Below are 13,469 nucleotides of genomic sequence, written 5' to 3'. Positions count from 1 at the left end.
TTGTGCTTCATCCTGGGCCAGCTGGCGAATCTTATGCTGCGCCCCACTCTAGGCTGGTAGCTTTTGAGGCATCTGGCAAATGGTTTGGAGCAACACATTCAGATATGGTACCTCTGGCCTCTAAGATCCTGACCTGCCAAGGGAAAGAATGGTATTTGTTCTCCAACCTTACTCTAGTACCCCTTTACTCATATTTTGGTGCAGACTTTTGATTTTTTTTCTCTTGTTTATTGTTAAAGATACATCTACTTTTTTCTTGGACCTAACTACTCAGTACAGCTCCAGTGGTCCTAAAGAGTATTCAAGGGAATCTTGTTTTTTTGGAGCTTCCATATCAAGGTGAGGTGGAAGGCCTTATGTCTGATTATGATTTAGTGCAAACAAAGCCAGAATCCATTCTAGCCCTTTAACTTTTTACAGAAAGGAAATACTCCATTGCTATTGGCCACTTCAAACCCTCAGTCATAGGAGGCTCCACTTAGGCCTGTCCTTACAGAAAACTATACAGGTTAGACATTTGGGGAAATTTTATTTTTCTTTCTAGAATAAAATTATAAAGTTACCTAAATAACTTTTTCTGTGATTACACTAACACCATTCTTAGAATCACACCATGATGTCTGATTCTAGTTTTTTGGTGCTTCTGAAATCACCTTAGTAATAAGTTAGAAATTTTGTGTCTTTCTTTCTAGATGAATTCTTTCCTGTGTTTCTTCTTGTTTGCTGTATTAATTGGTCGAAAGGAGCTTTTTGCTGCATTTGGTTTTTATACCAGCCAACCCACTCTAATTGGATTATTGATCATCTTCCAGTTTATTTTTTCACCTTACAATGAGGTAATGTATAATTGTTAAAATTATCTCACATATGCCCTTGCATTTCAAATCTAGAACCTTTAAGATAGTGAAAAAAGGAATAAACAAAACTATAGTTTTAACAAGTAGATGAGACAGTCTTTTAGTCTCTTGATTGACTGGCCCGTCTAAGAAAGTAGCAGAAAAACCCAAGCCTGTTAGCAGGGGGAAAAAAGTAGAGGACTAGACTTTAGTGGTGGAAACCTTGATCTAACGTATACCTCAGAGACTTGGTGGATGGAGATTAACTATTAGAATGCTATGTCCTAGATCACACATTCACCAGTGCTTGGCTGAAAATCTTCTGTGTATGAGGGAATGAAACAATGATAGTTGAGTATATGTATGGCTAGATGTGGGAGGCTGTATGACACTGTTCCTCTGATCTGTTCTCTGACTACCCGCTTCAGAATAGCCTTGGGGGAGAGGGGGTGCCTGGGTGGCTCAGTCGGTTAAGCGTCTGCCTTCGGCTCGGGTCATGATCCCAGGTCCTGGGATCGAGCCCCATGTCGGGCTCCCTGCTCCACTGTGGGGAGCCTACTTCTCCCTCTCCCTCTGCTTGCTGCTCCCCCTGCTTGTGCTCTCTCTCTGTCAAATAAATAAAATCTTAAAAAAAAAAAAAGAATAGCCTTAGGGGTCACACCATAGGCCCTTTAAATCAAAATTGGGTGTGTTATGGTAAGTGAATTTCAGGAACCACTGCTCAGATTGCTCAGTAGGAGGACTCCATGCAGGTGGTAAGGCATGGATTAATGAGACTGTATATTAACAAATCTGATGATGGCAACATGTCATGATATTTGATAAATTAAGTCAAATTAAGCCAAGAAATAATATTGGGGATTTTGAGATGTCTCCATTCAGAAAGATTCTTTCTTTGAGACAGGTTGTAAAGATTTTAAGATAAACCAAATGAATCCTCTTTCTCCATTACAAAGGGGGAAGGGGTTCAGAAAGAACAATAGAGAGGAATAGATGATATTTGCATAGCATTGTCCATATAAACTAACAAAGTTTTCCAGAGCATGGAGATTTACTACCTTTAGAATCTTTTTTTTAAACTGGGGAAAAAATGTTTATAAAATATTTGTAAAATATGTATAAAAAATTTTATAAAATTTTACATATAAAATTTTATAAAATTTTTATAAAATATTTATAAAAATGCCTTATGCAGTTTGTTACTGCTTAAAGAGGTTAGAGACACTTTTTTTTTAAAATTTATTTTATTATGTTATGTTAGTCACCATACATTACATCATTAGTTTTTGATGTAGTGTTCCATGATTCATTGTTTGTGTATAACACCTAGTGCTCCATTCAATATGTGCCCTCCATCATCGGGCTAACCCATCCCCCCATCCCCCTCCCCTCTAAAACCCTCAGTTTGTTTCTCAGAGTCCATAGTCTCTCATGGTTCCTCTCCCCCTCCAATTCCCCCCCTTCATTTTTCCCTTCCTACTATGTTCTTCTTCTTTTTTTTTTTTTTACATATAATATATTATTTGTTTCAGAGGTACAGGTCTGATTCATTAGTCTTACACAATTCACAGTGCTCACCGTAGCACATACCCTCCCCAGTGTCTATCACCCAGCCACCCCATCCCTCCCACCCCCCACCACTCCAGCAACCCTCAGTTTCTTTCCTGAGATTAAGAATTCCTCATATCAGTGAGATAATATGATACTTGTCTTTCTCTGATTGACTTATTTCACTCAGCATAATACCCTCCAGTTCCATCCATGTCGTTGCAAATGGCAAGATTTGGGGTTTTTTTTTTTTATGGCTGCATAATATTCCGTTGTATATATATACACCACATCTTTTTTTTAATTTTTTTTTTTAAAGATTTTATTTATTTGAGAGAGAATGAGAGAGAGAGAGCACATGAGAGGGGGGAGGGTCAGAGGGCAAAGCAGACTCCCTGCTGAGCAGGGAGCCCGATGTGGGACTCGATCCAGGGACGCCAGGATCATGACCTGAGCCTAAGGCAGTTGCTTAACCAGCTGAGCCACCCAGGCGCCCTATACCACATCTTCTTTATCCATTCATCTGTTGATGGATATCTTGGCTCTTTCCATAGTTTGGCTATTGTGGACATTGCTGCTATAAACATTGGGGTGTATGTACCCCTTCGGATCACTACATTTGTATCTTTGGGGTAAATACCCAGTAGTGTAATTGCTGGGTTGTAGGGTAGCTCTATTTTCAACTTTTTGAGGAACCTCCATACTGTGTTCCAGAGTGGTTGCACCAGCTTGCATTCCTACCAACAGTGTAGGAGGGTTCCCCTTTTTCCACATCCTCACCAATATCTGTTGTTTCCTGACTTGTTAATTTTAGCCATTCTGACTGGTGTGAGGAGGTATCTCATTGAGGTTTTGATTTGGATTTCCCTGATGCCAAGTGATGTTGAACACCTTTTCATGTGTCTGTTGGCCATTTGGATGTCTTTGGAAAAATGTCTGTTCATGTCTTCTGCCCATTTCTTGATTGGATTATTTGTTCTTTGGGTGTTGAGTTTGATAAGTTCTTTATGGATTTTGGATACCAGCCCGTTATCTGGTATGTCATTTGCAAATATCTTCTCCCATTCTGTCAGCTGTCTTTTGGTTTTGTTGACTGTTGCCTTTGCTGTGCAAAAGCTTTTTATCTTGATGAAGTCCCAATAGTTCATTTTTGCCCTTGCTTCCCTTGCCTTTGGCAATGTTTCTGGGAAGAAGTTGCTGTGGCTGAGGTCTTAGAGGTAGCTGCCTGTGTTCTCCTTTAGGATTTTGATGGACTCCTGTCTCACTTTAGGTCTTTCATCCATTTTGAGTCTATTTTTGTGTGTGGTGTAAGGAAATGGTCCAGTTTCATTCTTCTGCATGTGGCTGTCCAATTTTCCCAACAGCATTTGTTGAAGAGACTGTCTTTTATCCACTAGACATTCTTTTCCTGCTTTGTTGAAGATTAGTTGACCATAGAGTTGAGGGTCCATTTCTGGACTCTCTATTCTGTTCCATTGATCTATGTGTCTGTTTTTGTGCCAGTATCATACTGTAGAGACACTTTTTTTTTTAAGATTTTATTTTTAAGTGACCTCTACACCCAGTGTGGGGCTTGAACTCACAACCCCGAGATCAAGAGTCACGTGCTCCACTGACTGAACCAGCCAGGCACCCCTAGAAAACACTTTTTAATGACATTGCCCTTTCTATCTTCTGTCACAGTTCAGGCATGCCTTAAGGACAGTGAGCTATGTCTACTAAGTGACCCCCCCCCCCCCGGTTTGCTTTTTAAGCAGTTATGCTATTTATTTAACTGATTTTTTTGTCTCTTCCTCACTGTCAGGCTGATAATCCTTACTACTGTCGGTGTGACTTTGCCTTACATTGTTGTCTCTTTCTAGTTTTCATCCTTAGCCTACCCTAGGTGGGGAAATCAGATCATCAAACTCATTAAGTAGCAATTACTAGATTCTGACTGATTTGAAAGGTCCTATTGGAAGTATAGGCATGCCCAGTGTTAGCGGTTATCCTTTGTGTCAGCTAATTTGGCTACACAGAGGGTTTTTGTTTTTCTTGTTTGCTTCCTTATATTGAGTGGTTGAGTTCGCTTCAAAAACCACCTAAATAAATGTGGGTATTAGAGTAATTTGAAATGTGATTAATCTGCAGAGATACTAGCAACTGTTTAAAAAATCTTAGCCCAGAAGATTTGTTTCAAAAGGACTAGATATTTAAACAAATAAACAAACAAACAAAACTTATGCTAATGTCAGTGTTTAAGAAGGCATGACAGGAGGGACACCTGGGTGGCTCAGTTGGTTAAGCGACTGCCTTCGGTTCAGGTCATGATCCCAGGATCCTGGAATTGAGTCCTGCATTGGGCTTCTCACTGAGCAAGGAACCCGCTTCTCCCTCTGCCTGCCACTCCCCCTGTTTGTGCCCGCCCCCACACCGACAGGAAGATAAATAAAATTTAAAAAAAGAGAAAAAGGAACCCAATATGACATTGTTTCTTTAAAAGAAAAAAAAGGCATGATAGGAAAGAGCTGTTTTCCTGGGAAAGTTGGGGAAATTGCCCTATTGAGAAGAGTTTGGAAACCTACAGCAGAGCAGTAAAGTGCAGGTATAATATCTGCTTATGTTTTTACTTATTTAATAAGAGATTCAAAGAATGCTTAAAATCAGATAGGTTGATAGGGGCCAACCACATAATGATTCTATCCTAAAAAACTATTCAAGATGTAGAAAGAAATTTCAGGCAGAATTCAGATAGTAGCTTTGAATATGTTTAAGAAGGTATTAGGAACTCCCAGACTTTATTTTGAAACTATTTGCTAGTAGAAATGAGAGGTACAAATGAGAGACTTTTTTTTAAACTTATTTTTTTTTAATGCTGAAGTATTTTAAGGTAAGAACTAGAATTCATGTCGTTCATCCTGAAGTACTCCAGTGTGCAAAGAAATTGTTTTTCCCTCAGAAATTTATATTTTCAAATGAAATTTGACTCCTTTGTAATGGTCATCTTCAGTGACTGGATACTTACTCTGGCAATGCTGCCATAGCTCAGAACATTGTAGAAAATTCAATTGTGAGGTTGTCATTTGAGGCTGAAGCCTCTTATGTGGAACTAGCAAGAATGTTTTTATAGAGAAAGAAAGAGTCTGAATGAAAATCACCACGACTTAACTCTGACCCTGAGGAAGGTGATGTGTGTGGTCTGCAGAGCCACTGAGACTCTCAGTGCCATCACCTTCTAGCTATGTGACTTCCACCAAGTTACTTCACCCCTCTGAACGTCACCTTCCTCTTCTGAGAAAGAAGCAGTAAGAGTAATTACTGTGTGGGATGGTTGGGGAATACGTACAGTGCCTACCTCAGTGGCTGACACACGGCAGATTCTTAAAAATTCGTGTTTTTTTGGTCAGAATAGCATTCATTGGGATATATATCTGTTTCTGGTCTGTTTGCTTGGGGGGAGAAAAAGCTCAATTTATAATCCCCCACCTCAGGTTCCGTAAATACGAGTGATCTTTCTCTGGGCCTGCTGCATCTCCTGTCCTGAGCTGAGCCCCCTGCAGGCCTTGCTCATGTAGCTGTCCGGGGCGGCGAAGGAGGGGGCGGTGGGTAAAACCCTTCTCTTTACTATTTCAGGTTCTCTCGTTCTGCCTAACCGTCCTAAGCCGCAGATTTGAGTTTCAAGCTGATGCATTTGCCAAGAAACTTGGGAAAGCTAACGACTTATATTCTGCTCTGATCAAACTAAACAAGGATAACTTGGGGTTCCCTGTTTCGGACCGGCTGTTTTCAATGTGGCATTATTCTCACCCCCCGCTCCTGGAGAGGCTCCGGGCTTTGGAAAGCTCAAAACGAGACTGAGGCGCCCAGGGTCTGCGACTGAAGACATTTCTGATTATTTCTGTCCTGGCAGCATGTTCCAGCTCTTGATGTTTTTAAACTTTTTTTTTTTTTTTAAAGAAAAATTATTAAGTACAGAAAAACCCGGATTTAAATACATTTACTATCTCATGTCAAAAATGATTTTAATGATCCATTTCTTAAAGAAACCACTGGATGAAATTTTGAGGCTTAATGTTTTTAAAGGCATAGTTTTATCTTTAGCATCTAATTTACCATCAACTTTTAAAATTCTTTGAGAAAATACGAAACTTGTTTTATTTACACACTAATATGGAATCTGCATATAATGTGTTCGGGGGCATACGTTTAAAAGGGGAGCACCACCTCAGTCCTCTCTGAGGCAGAGACAGTGTCCCAAATGATTGTGCTCATATCCAGGTTGAGATTTGTTTCTGCTTTCATGCTCTTGTGATCTAACATGGCCAACCAGTGTTTTAAATAAGGAAGAAGGTAATCGGTAAGGCTGATGGTAATTAAATGAAAGCAGTGACAAATACGTTCTACTGTTCTGCCAAATTTCTCAGTTCCCTCTCGCTTCACACTGATCAGGAGCTTCTAATAGTGCTTTGAAATTTAGAATGTTTTAAATCACTGGGTTTTGTTTTTGTTTTTAGGAAAATATCAGTCTTTATCTTTCTACGTGGTGGGTATGGTCCCATTAGGGGTAAACTGGTATTTTTCAGAACATTCAGCTTTTTTCTCATTTGTACTTTTATTAAAAAATAGTGCATCCTTTCACTTAGCAGAAATTGCCCTATCGAACAGGTTTTGCTATTTTTAAAGTGGCAGAATGTGGAAAGAAGAGAAAAGGAAATGTTAAGAGACATAAGGGTGAAATACTGATGTTTCTTTTAAGGTATTTCAGGAAAAAATATAGTTTTATATCTCTTTCAAGGACAGAAGAGTTTTAGTTTTTATTTTTGTAATTTTTATCAGGAAGTCATAAGTACTATTTAATCAGGCCTGATTCCATTTTTGAAAATCACAGTTCTTGATGTGCAGCTAATTTTTATTTTCAAAACAAATGTCATGAAAGATTTCCAGTTTTCAGAGCTGTGTGTTTGACTGCTTCAAATCTCTGTCCATTTTCTGAATGAGAACTGACTTTGTGCCAGAGCTCCCATGCTCTGGTAATGTTTCCCTTCTGGGCGTTTATTCCAAAGTGGAATCAGCTGTGCACCTTTGGTATCTGGCCAGAAAGTCTTTTACTCAGCTCATATTTGGGTAATGTCTTTACATGGAAATATAATAAAAATGAAGGTCTAGTTTAGTGCTGCATTATTTATTTTCCTAAGGCTAAAGAGGAGCAGTTTTTTGCTTTTATCCAGCATCCTTTGTCTGTGAATTCACGCTGTGATAACTGCCTTTCCTTCCTTCTGTGCCTTTAAATACAAATTTCAGTTCTGCACAAGTGAAACATTAAAAATTGCCAATGCAGATTGATGGACTTTGTCTTTGATTTGACAAAATTGTGTGTCATTTGTTACCTAGATGTGTGTTTATTACCCCAGAAGAACTGAGGGCTGGTCATTAAGAGTAGGAAGCAGCAGCCCCACTGCTGAGTGACGACAGCGCCACCCTGTGCCTGACCCGCACAGTCTTCCTCGGTGTCTTCCTCCTGCTCCGCTCCAGAGCACCTGGTTCTTGGTGTTTCCTCAGAAGCTGCATCTGGAAGCACTCCTCCATTTCCATCAGCTCAGATGGTCCTGGGCCTGTCTGGTCTGCTCCAGCTGCCTCTTTGGGCTCCTTTACCTGTGGCAGCAATAACTAGCTTTTTAATATGTGATTGTTTTGACCTAGTCCCCTCCAGTTTATGGATCGCAGAGGCATAGGGATGGCAGACAGTACCAGTGGATTCCTGAGGTATTGACCAATCAGGCAGGAGGAGAGAGGCCAGCAAGGGAGGTGGCGCTCTGTACCCTAATACTCGGTGGATCTGCAGGGGGCAGGATGAAACAGACCCAGGCCTCAGGTAAAACGGCATGATCTCAGCCGTGTTGATCTCTGAATTGAAGGTAGAGTATACACTGCCGTTGTCTAACTTGGCCCTTTGTGGAAGTCTGAGAGCTACTAGTAAATTTTACCTCTTGTTTCGGATAGGAGCAGAGTTCCTAGGATTAATTCAGTAATTTTAGTTCCAGTGATGGTGCCAGCTTGCCCTTGGCCCTTACAGTCTCACTGTCATCCCTAATCCTTTGTGTGGTATTCCCCTCCCTGAGGAAGCCTTCTTCCGCTTGGTCTTCATCAGCCCTTTGGATTCTTCTGCACAAATATGCATTATGTTACTTTGACTGTTTTGAGTGTTTTAGCATCACTAGCAGGAAGCTTACTAAGTACTACCTGAGAGCCTTAAGTTCTGTCCTAGGTGCTATACAAAGAAAATTACAGGGAACTTAGATCCAAAAACTCATGTTTCAAGGCCACCATGATGTGAGCAAGTAACTTGTATATGAGGCTATACATAGAGTTTGGTGGGAAGGCAGAAATAACCCATAGTGGAATGGTATAGTCCTGTTCAGACAACATGGATAGGAAAACGTCTGGGTCTCCTCATCCAGGATGCGTTCCAGGGAGGAGGATTTCCCAATGATTTGACCAGAGACAGATAGGATGATACGCCCATGTTTTCTAAAAATCAGTGAAACCAGAATTGCCCATACCCAGTGAGCAGGACGAAGCCGGCATCTGAGATACCAGCCTGTACCTTCAGGTCAGAGCTCCTCTCCTGGCTCTCTGGAGGGTGGTTGATAAACAGGGAAGATGTAACTTCAGGTTAAGACCCGGGGTTCTACAATCCAATATACCACATACCACTTACTAGTAAAATCTTGGGTAGGAAATGTGAGTCTTCATTTCTCCATCTGTTACTTAGCAAATACCAAGTCCCTACTCTGTACCAAGCTGTGCTCTCGGCACTGGGGGATACGTTAGTAAATAGATGATAGAAAAATCACTACCTCATGGAGTTTACATACTAGAGTGGGGGAGACAGACAATAAAATATATATATAATTGGTACTAAACAGTGACACATATTTTGGAGAAAAAGAGCCCGAGGTGTGCAAACGTGTTGGGAGTGGGAGTTGCAATTTATTATTTTTTTAAAAGATTTTACTTATTTTTTAATTTCTTTTAAAATTTGTTTTATTTATTTTGGAGAGAGCACACGCATGCACACAAGCAGGGGGAGGGACAGAAAGAGAGAATTTCTTTTTTTTTTTAAAGATTTTATTTATTTATTTCAGAGAGAGTACAAGCAGGGGGAAAGGGGCAGAGGAAGAGGGAGAAGCAGGCTCCCCACTGAGCAGGGAGCCCGATGTGGGGCTCGATCCCAGGATCCTGGGATCATGACCTGAGCCGAAGGCAGATGCTTAACCACCGAGCCACCCAGGCACCCCGAAGAGAGAGAATTTCAAGCAAACTCCACGCTCAGCGCGCAGCCGCAGCCCCATGTGGAGCTTGATCTGACAACCCTGAGATCATGACCTGAGCTGAAACCAAGAATTGGATGCTTAACCAACTGAGCCACCCTGGCGCTCCGGGAGTTGCAATTTAAAATAGGGTGGGGGCGCCTGGGTGGCTCAGTCGTTAAATGTCTGCCTTCAGCTCAGGTCATGATCCCTGAGTCCTGGGATTGAGCCCCACGTCAGGCTCCCTGCTCTGTGGAAAGCCTGCTTCTCCCTCTCCCACTCCCCTTGCTTGTGTTCCCTCTCTCGCTGTGTTTCTCTCTGTCAAATAAATAAAATCTTTAAAAAAAAATAGGGTGATCATAAAGTGTTGCTAGAGGTGATGTCCGAACAAAGACCTTACAGAATTGAGTAGGTGATTTGCAGGAAGCAGGTGTTTTGGGGAAGAACGTTCCAGGAGGAGGGAATAGCAAGTATAAAGGCCTTGATGTGGGAGTGGGTCTGGTGTGTTTGAGAAACCCCAGAAGGCCAGAGTAGCTGGTATGGGATGTACCAGAAGGAAATAGTGGGAGATACAGTCAGAGAGGTAGGGACAAGGCAGATATTATAGGGTCTTGTGGGCCATTGTAAGAACTCCAGCTTTTCCTAGGGAAGCCATCTGAGGGTTTGGGGCCAGAAAGCAGATCATCTCTGTTTTAACAGGATCACTGTGCTTGCTCTGTTGAACAAGGGTGCCATCGGTGGACTAGTTGAGAGGCTCTTGTAATACTTCTGCAAAGAACTAAAAATGGTGCCTGGGTGGTAGTCAGGGAGGTGGTGAGAAGTGGTTGGATTCTGGATGTATCTTAAAGGCTGAACCAACAGGATTTGCTGATGGAGCAGATATGGGGTGTGAGAAAAAAAAAGTAGAGGATGATCCCAGTGTATTTGCCTCAGTAAGTGAAAGCATGGAATTGCCAGTAACGGATGGGGAAGGCGGAAGGAGAAGGGCGTTCTGGAGGGGCAGGTCGGGACTTGCACTGTGGGCAGCTTAAATTTGAGATGCCTACCAGACTTCTCAGGGGAGATGTTGAGGAGGCAGTTGGAAAAATGGATTGATTTAAGGGGAGAAGTCTGGGTTAGGGATGTAGGGATGGAATTTAAAGCCATGAAGCTGAAGGAGATTACGAGAGGAGTGAGAAAACAAGTGGTTCAAGGACAAGCCACGTGGCCCTCTGACCTTCATGTACAGGGAGATGAGAAGTCAGCAAAGGAGTGGCCTTTGCAATGGCCCACAGGACCCTGTGGAAAGCTAGAAGCCAAATCAGACAACACTCTGTCCCACTGAAGGGAGCAAAACTATGGGATGGTAGCAGTAGGTAGAAATGGGGTCGAGAGAGTTACTGTATTTTTTAACATGAATGGGGATACTACCTGTGTCACAGGGTTGCTGTAAGGTTAGAATGAGATCATGTTTGCAGGGTGCTTAGCACAGATATCTGGTCATAAAAGCTCAATAAGTGGTTAATAGTAATAATAGTTACTATTAATAATTTACCATAATTGCTATGATGTAAATAAGCACAAGAAACAAAAGTGCCTAACCCAGCTGGCAGTTGGGATGGAGAGGATCCCCAGAGGACATGATGATCAAGTTTTGAAAGAGGAGCAGGAATCCGCTAGAGGGGGGGGGCGGGAGTGGTATTCCAGGGAACAGCAGGTACAAAGACATGAGAACATGGGGCATTTTAGGAATCGCAAGAAGTTAGGAGAAATGAGCCTGAAGAGGGAGATGGGCCAGGCTCGAGGGGCTTTTGTGCCATAATAAAGCACATGGATATTATCCCGAATAATACTCATTTAGCTAATAGGTATTAAGTTCCTGCTAAATACTGTATATTGTTGAAAGCTCAGAGGATCCAGCAGTGAACAAAACCGACAAAATTCCCTGCCTTCATAGAGCTTACGTTCTAGCTGGGGAGACAATGGTATTTGTGGAATGAATGGATATTTGCTGAACAAAAAAGGAGAGATCATCCTGGTTTGGAGATGAATTAGTGATGGGGGTGAAAGCCAAAGGAGTTAAAGATGATCCAGATTTCAGGCCTGGGCACCTGGTAGATGGTAGAACTAGTTACTGAGATAGGGTACACTGAAGAAGCAGTTTGGAGGGAGGGGAAAGTCTGCAGTTTAGGACAGATTGAGTTTGAGGTCTTTATCAGATAGGGTAAGGACACAGGTCTCCTCATCCACCTAGAGCCAGACCCACTAGACTTTGGTTGATTGTGACCTCACGGGCGGCATGACAGAGGCCCAGTAACCAAAGCAACTGGCTGTGGGTCCTATCACCAATCGCAGCCTTGTTCTGTGGATAAGAAACAAGCTCTCCATTTACCTTGGAACTATTTCTGCCCTTATCCAGATCCTTTAGGGCAGCCTCCGGACTGCTGCTCTGCTCTTCTCGGGCCGTGATTACCCGGCAGAGGACCTCGTCAGCTTCTAAGCCCACCTGGTGCCACCATATCAATGCCCACTTCAGAAATTGCCCAAATACCCAGCCGCCAACTTGAGACCCTGTGTGTCAGTAAAACACCAAAGCTCTGGCTGAAAGCCCTCATCACTGTTGATTTTAGCAGCATGGGTTGGACGCCAGCCATTTGGGTTGGAAGATTAGTGACTTACTAAATTACTTGAAACAAAATCCCATCTTCCAGACTCCTGGAACTCTGCCAGGGGCAGGTTTGGGACCCTGAGTCCTCAACAGTCTACATTATGGAGGAGAAGCTGCTAAACCTCTGGGAAGGAGCTGGGCTGACTTGATGCAAAGCTCCATTAGGCTTCCTGCATCCCCCTTTTCCTAATTGCAAACAGGGGAGTTGAGTTCCTACTTCATTTTTGTTATACTAGACTTTTGTCTCTTGGTTCAGTTGGGGAGGTTCATTCTTGATGGTGAAAGAAGTAACCTGGCTGCTATGGGCCATCTTGGAACATGCCTCAGCCCCACACAAGCTGAGACCAAATCCCTTCCTTCCTGGTGTGATGATTGGTGGGGTCTCCCTTTCAGCATCCTGAACATACTATTTATTTACTTAATAACTATTGAACACTTGCTATGTGCCAGGCATGTTTTTTGTTTGGTTTTTGCTTTGTTTTGAAACTATTTTTCTCCTTTCAAATGCTTTTTGCGCGCGCGCGCGTGTGTGTGTGTACCCTTAAGTTCTCAGCAAGTTTTAATTATACAATACACTGTTCCCAGCTGTAGTCACCATGTGATTAGATCCTCACACCAGGCAGTTTTAGGTGCTGGGGAATGGAGCGGCAAACGGGAGACCAAAGTTGCTGCCCTCCGGAGCTTACATGATGTCGCTGAATAGTGCCAAGTACAAAGGAGAGAGAACGAAGCACGGAGGGGAACCTGGATATCAGGCTGGGGATGAGAAGGTCACTTAGGAGTAAAGACTTGCAGTGAGGGCACCGGCAGGGATGGGATTTTGGGGAAGAGCAGTCCCAGCAGGGGCGCAAGGCCGAGGAAGGAGGAAGCCCCTCGCCACCAGGGACGAACCCCCACCCTGCTGCTCCCACCCTCTTCCCCTTGTCGGAGCCGGCTCCCGCAGACACAGCGGAGGTCGGGCCGCCTGGGGGAGGCGGGGTTGCTGTGATACAGGATTTGTCGAAGCAGCGAGGGTGAAGCCCCCTCTGTGGCCCTTGGGGCTACCTCAGCTTATCTTTCCTGTTTGTCCCTCAGTTGAGACAAGGGGACTGAGCCGTCACTCGTGTGTGTGTGTGTGTGTGTGTGTGTGTGTGTGTGTGTGTGTGTGTG

The 13,469-nt window shown here is 42.9% G+C and overlaps 1 protein-coding gene across 4 annotated transcripts in view; it reads left to right on the top strand.

The window, feature by feature from the left end:
- Positions 1-12,521, top strand: part of ZMPSTE24 (zinc metallopeptidase STE24) — a 47,996-nt gene extending 35,475 nt beyond the window's left edge. For 2 of the 4 annotated variants that reach the window (XM_025856598.2, XM_025856597.2), the window contains 2 exons: positions 693-836; positions 5,997-7,700. In XM_025856598.2, coding sequence (XP_025712383.1) covers positions 693-836; positions 5,997-6,221 — 369 coding nt within the window. In that variant the 3' untranslated portion in view covers positions 6,222-7,700. Of the gene's footprint in view, positions 1-692; positions 837-5,996; positions 7,701-12,071 lie in introns of those variants that run through there. The other 2 variants (XM_073902829.1, XM_025856599.2) reach the window with 2 other exon arrangements.
- The last annotated feature ends 948 nt before the right edge of the window (positions 12,522-13,469 follow it).

This window comes from Callorhinus ursinus, unplaced genomic scaffold, assembly GCF_003265705.2.
Source record: "Callorhinus ursinus isolate GAN/ISIS: 27379988/994484 unplaced genomic scaffold, GSC_fseal_2.0 scaffold18, whole genome shotgun sequence".
In the NCBI taxonomy this organism is placed as follows: domain Eukaryota; kingdom Metazoa; phylum Chordata; class Mammalia; order Carnivora; family Otariidae; genus Callorhinus; species Callorhinus ursinus.
The sequence above is the reverse complement of the archived record's forward strand: the minus strand, read 5'-3'. Positions and strand labels throughout refer to the sequence as shown.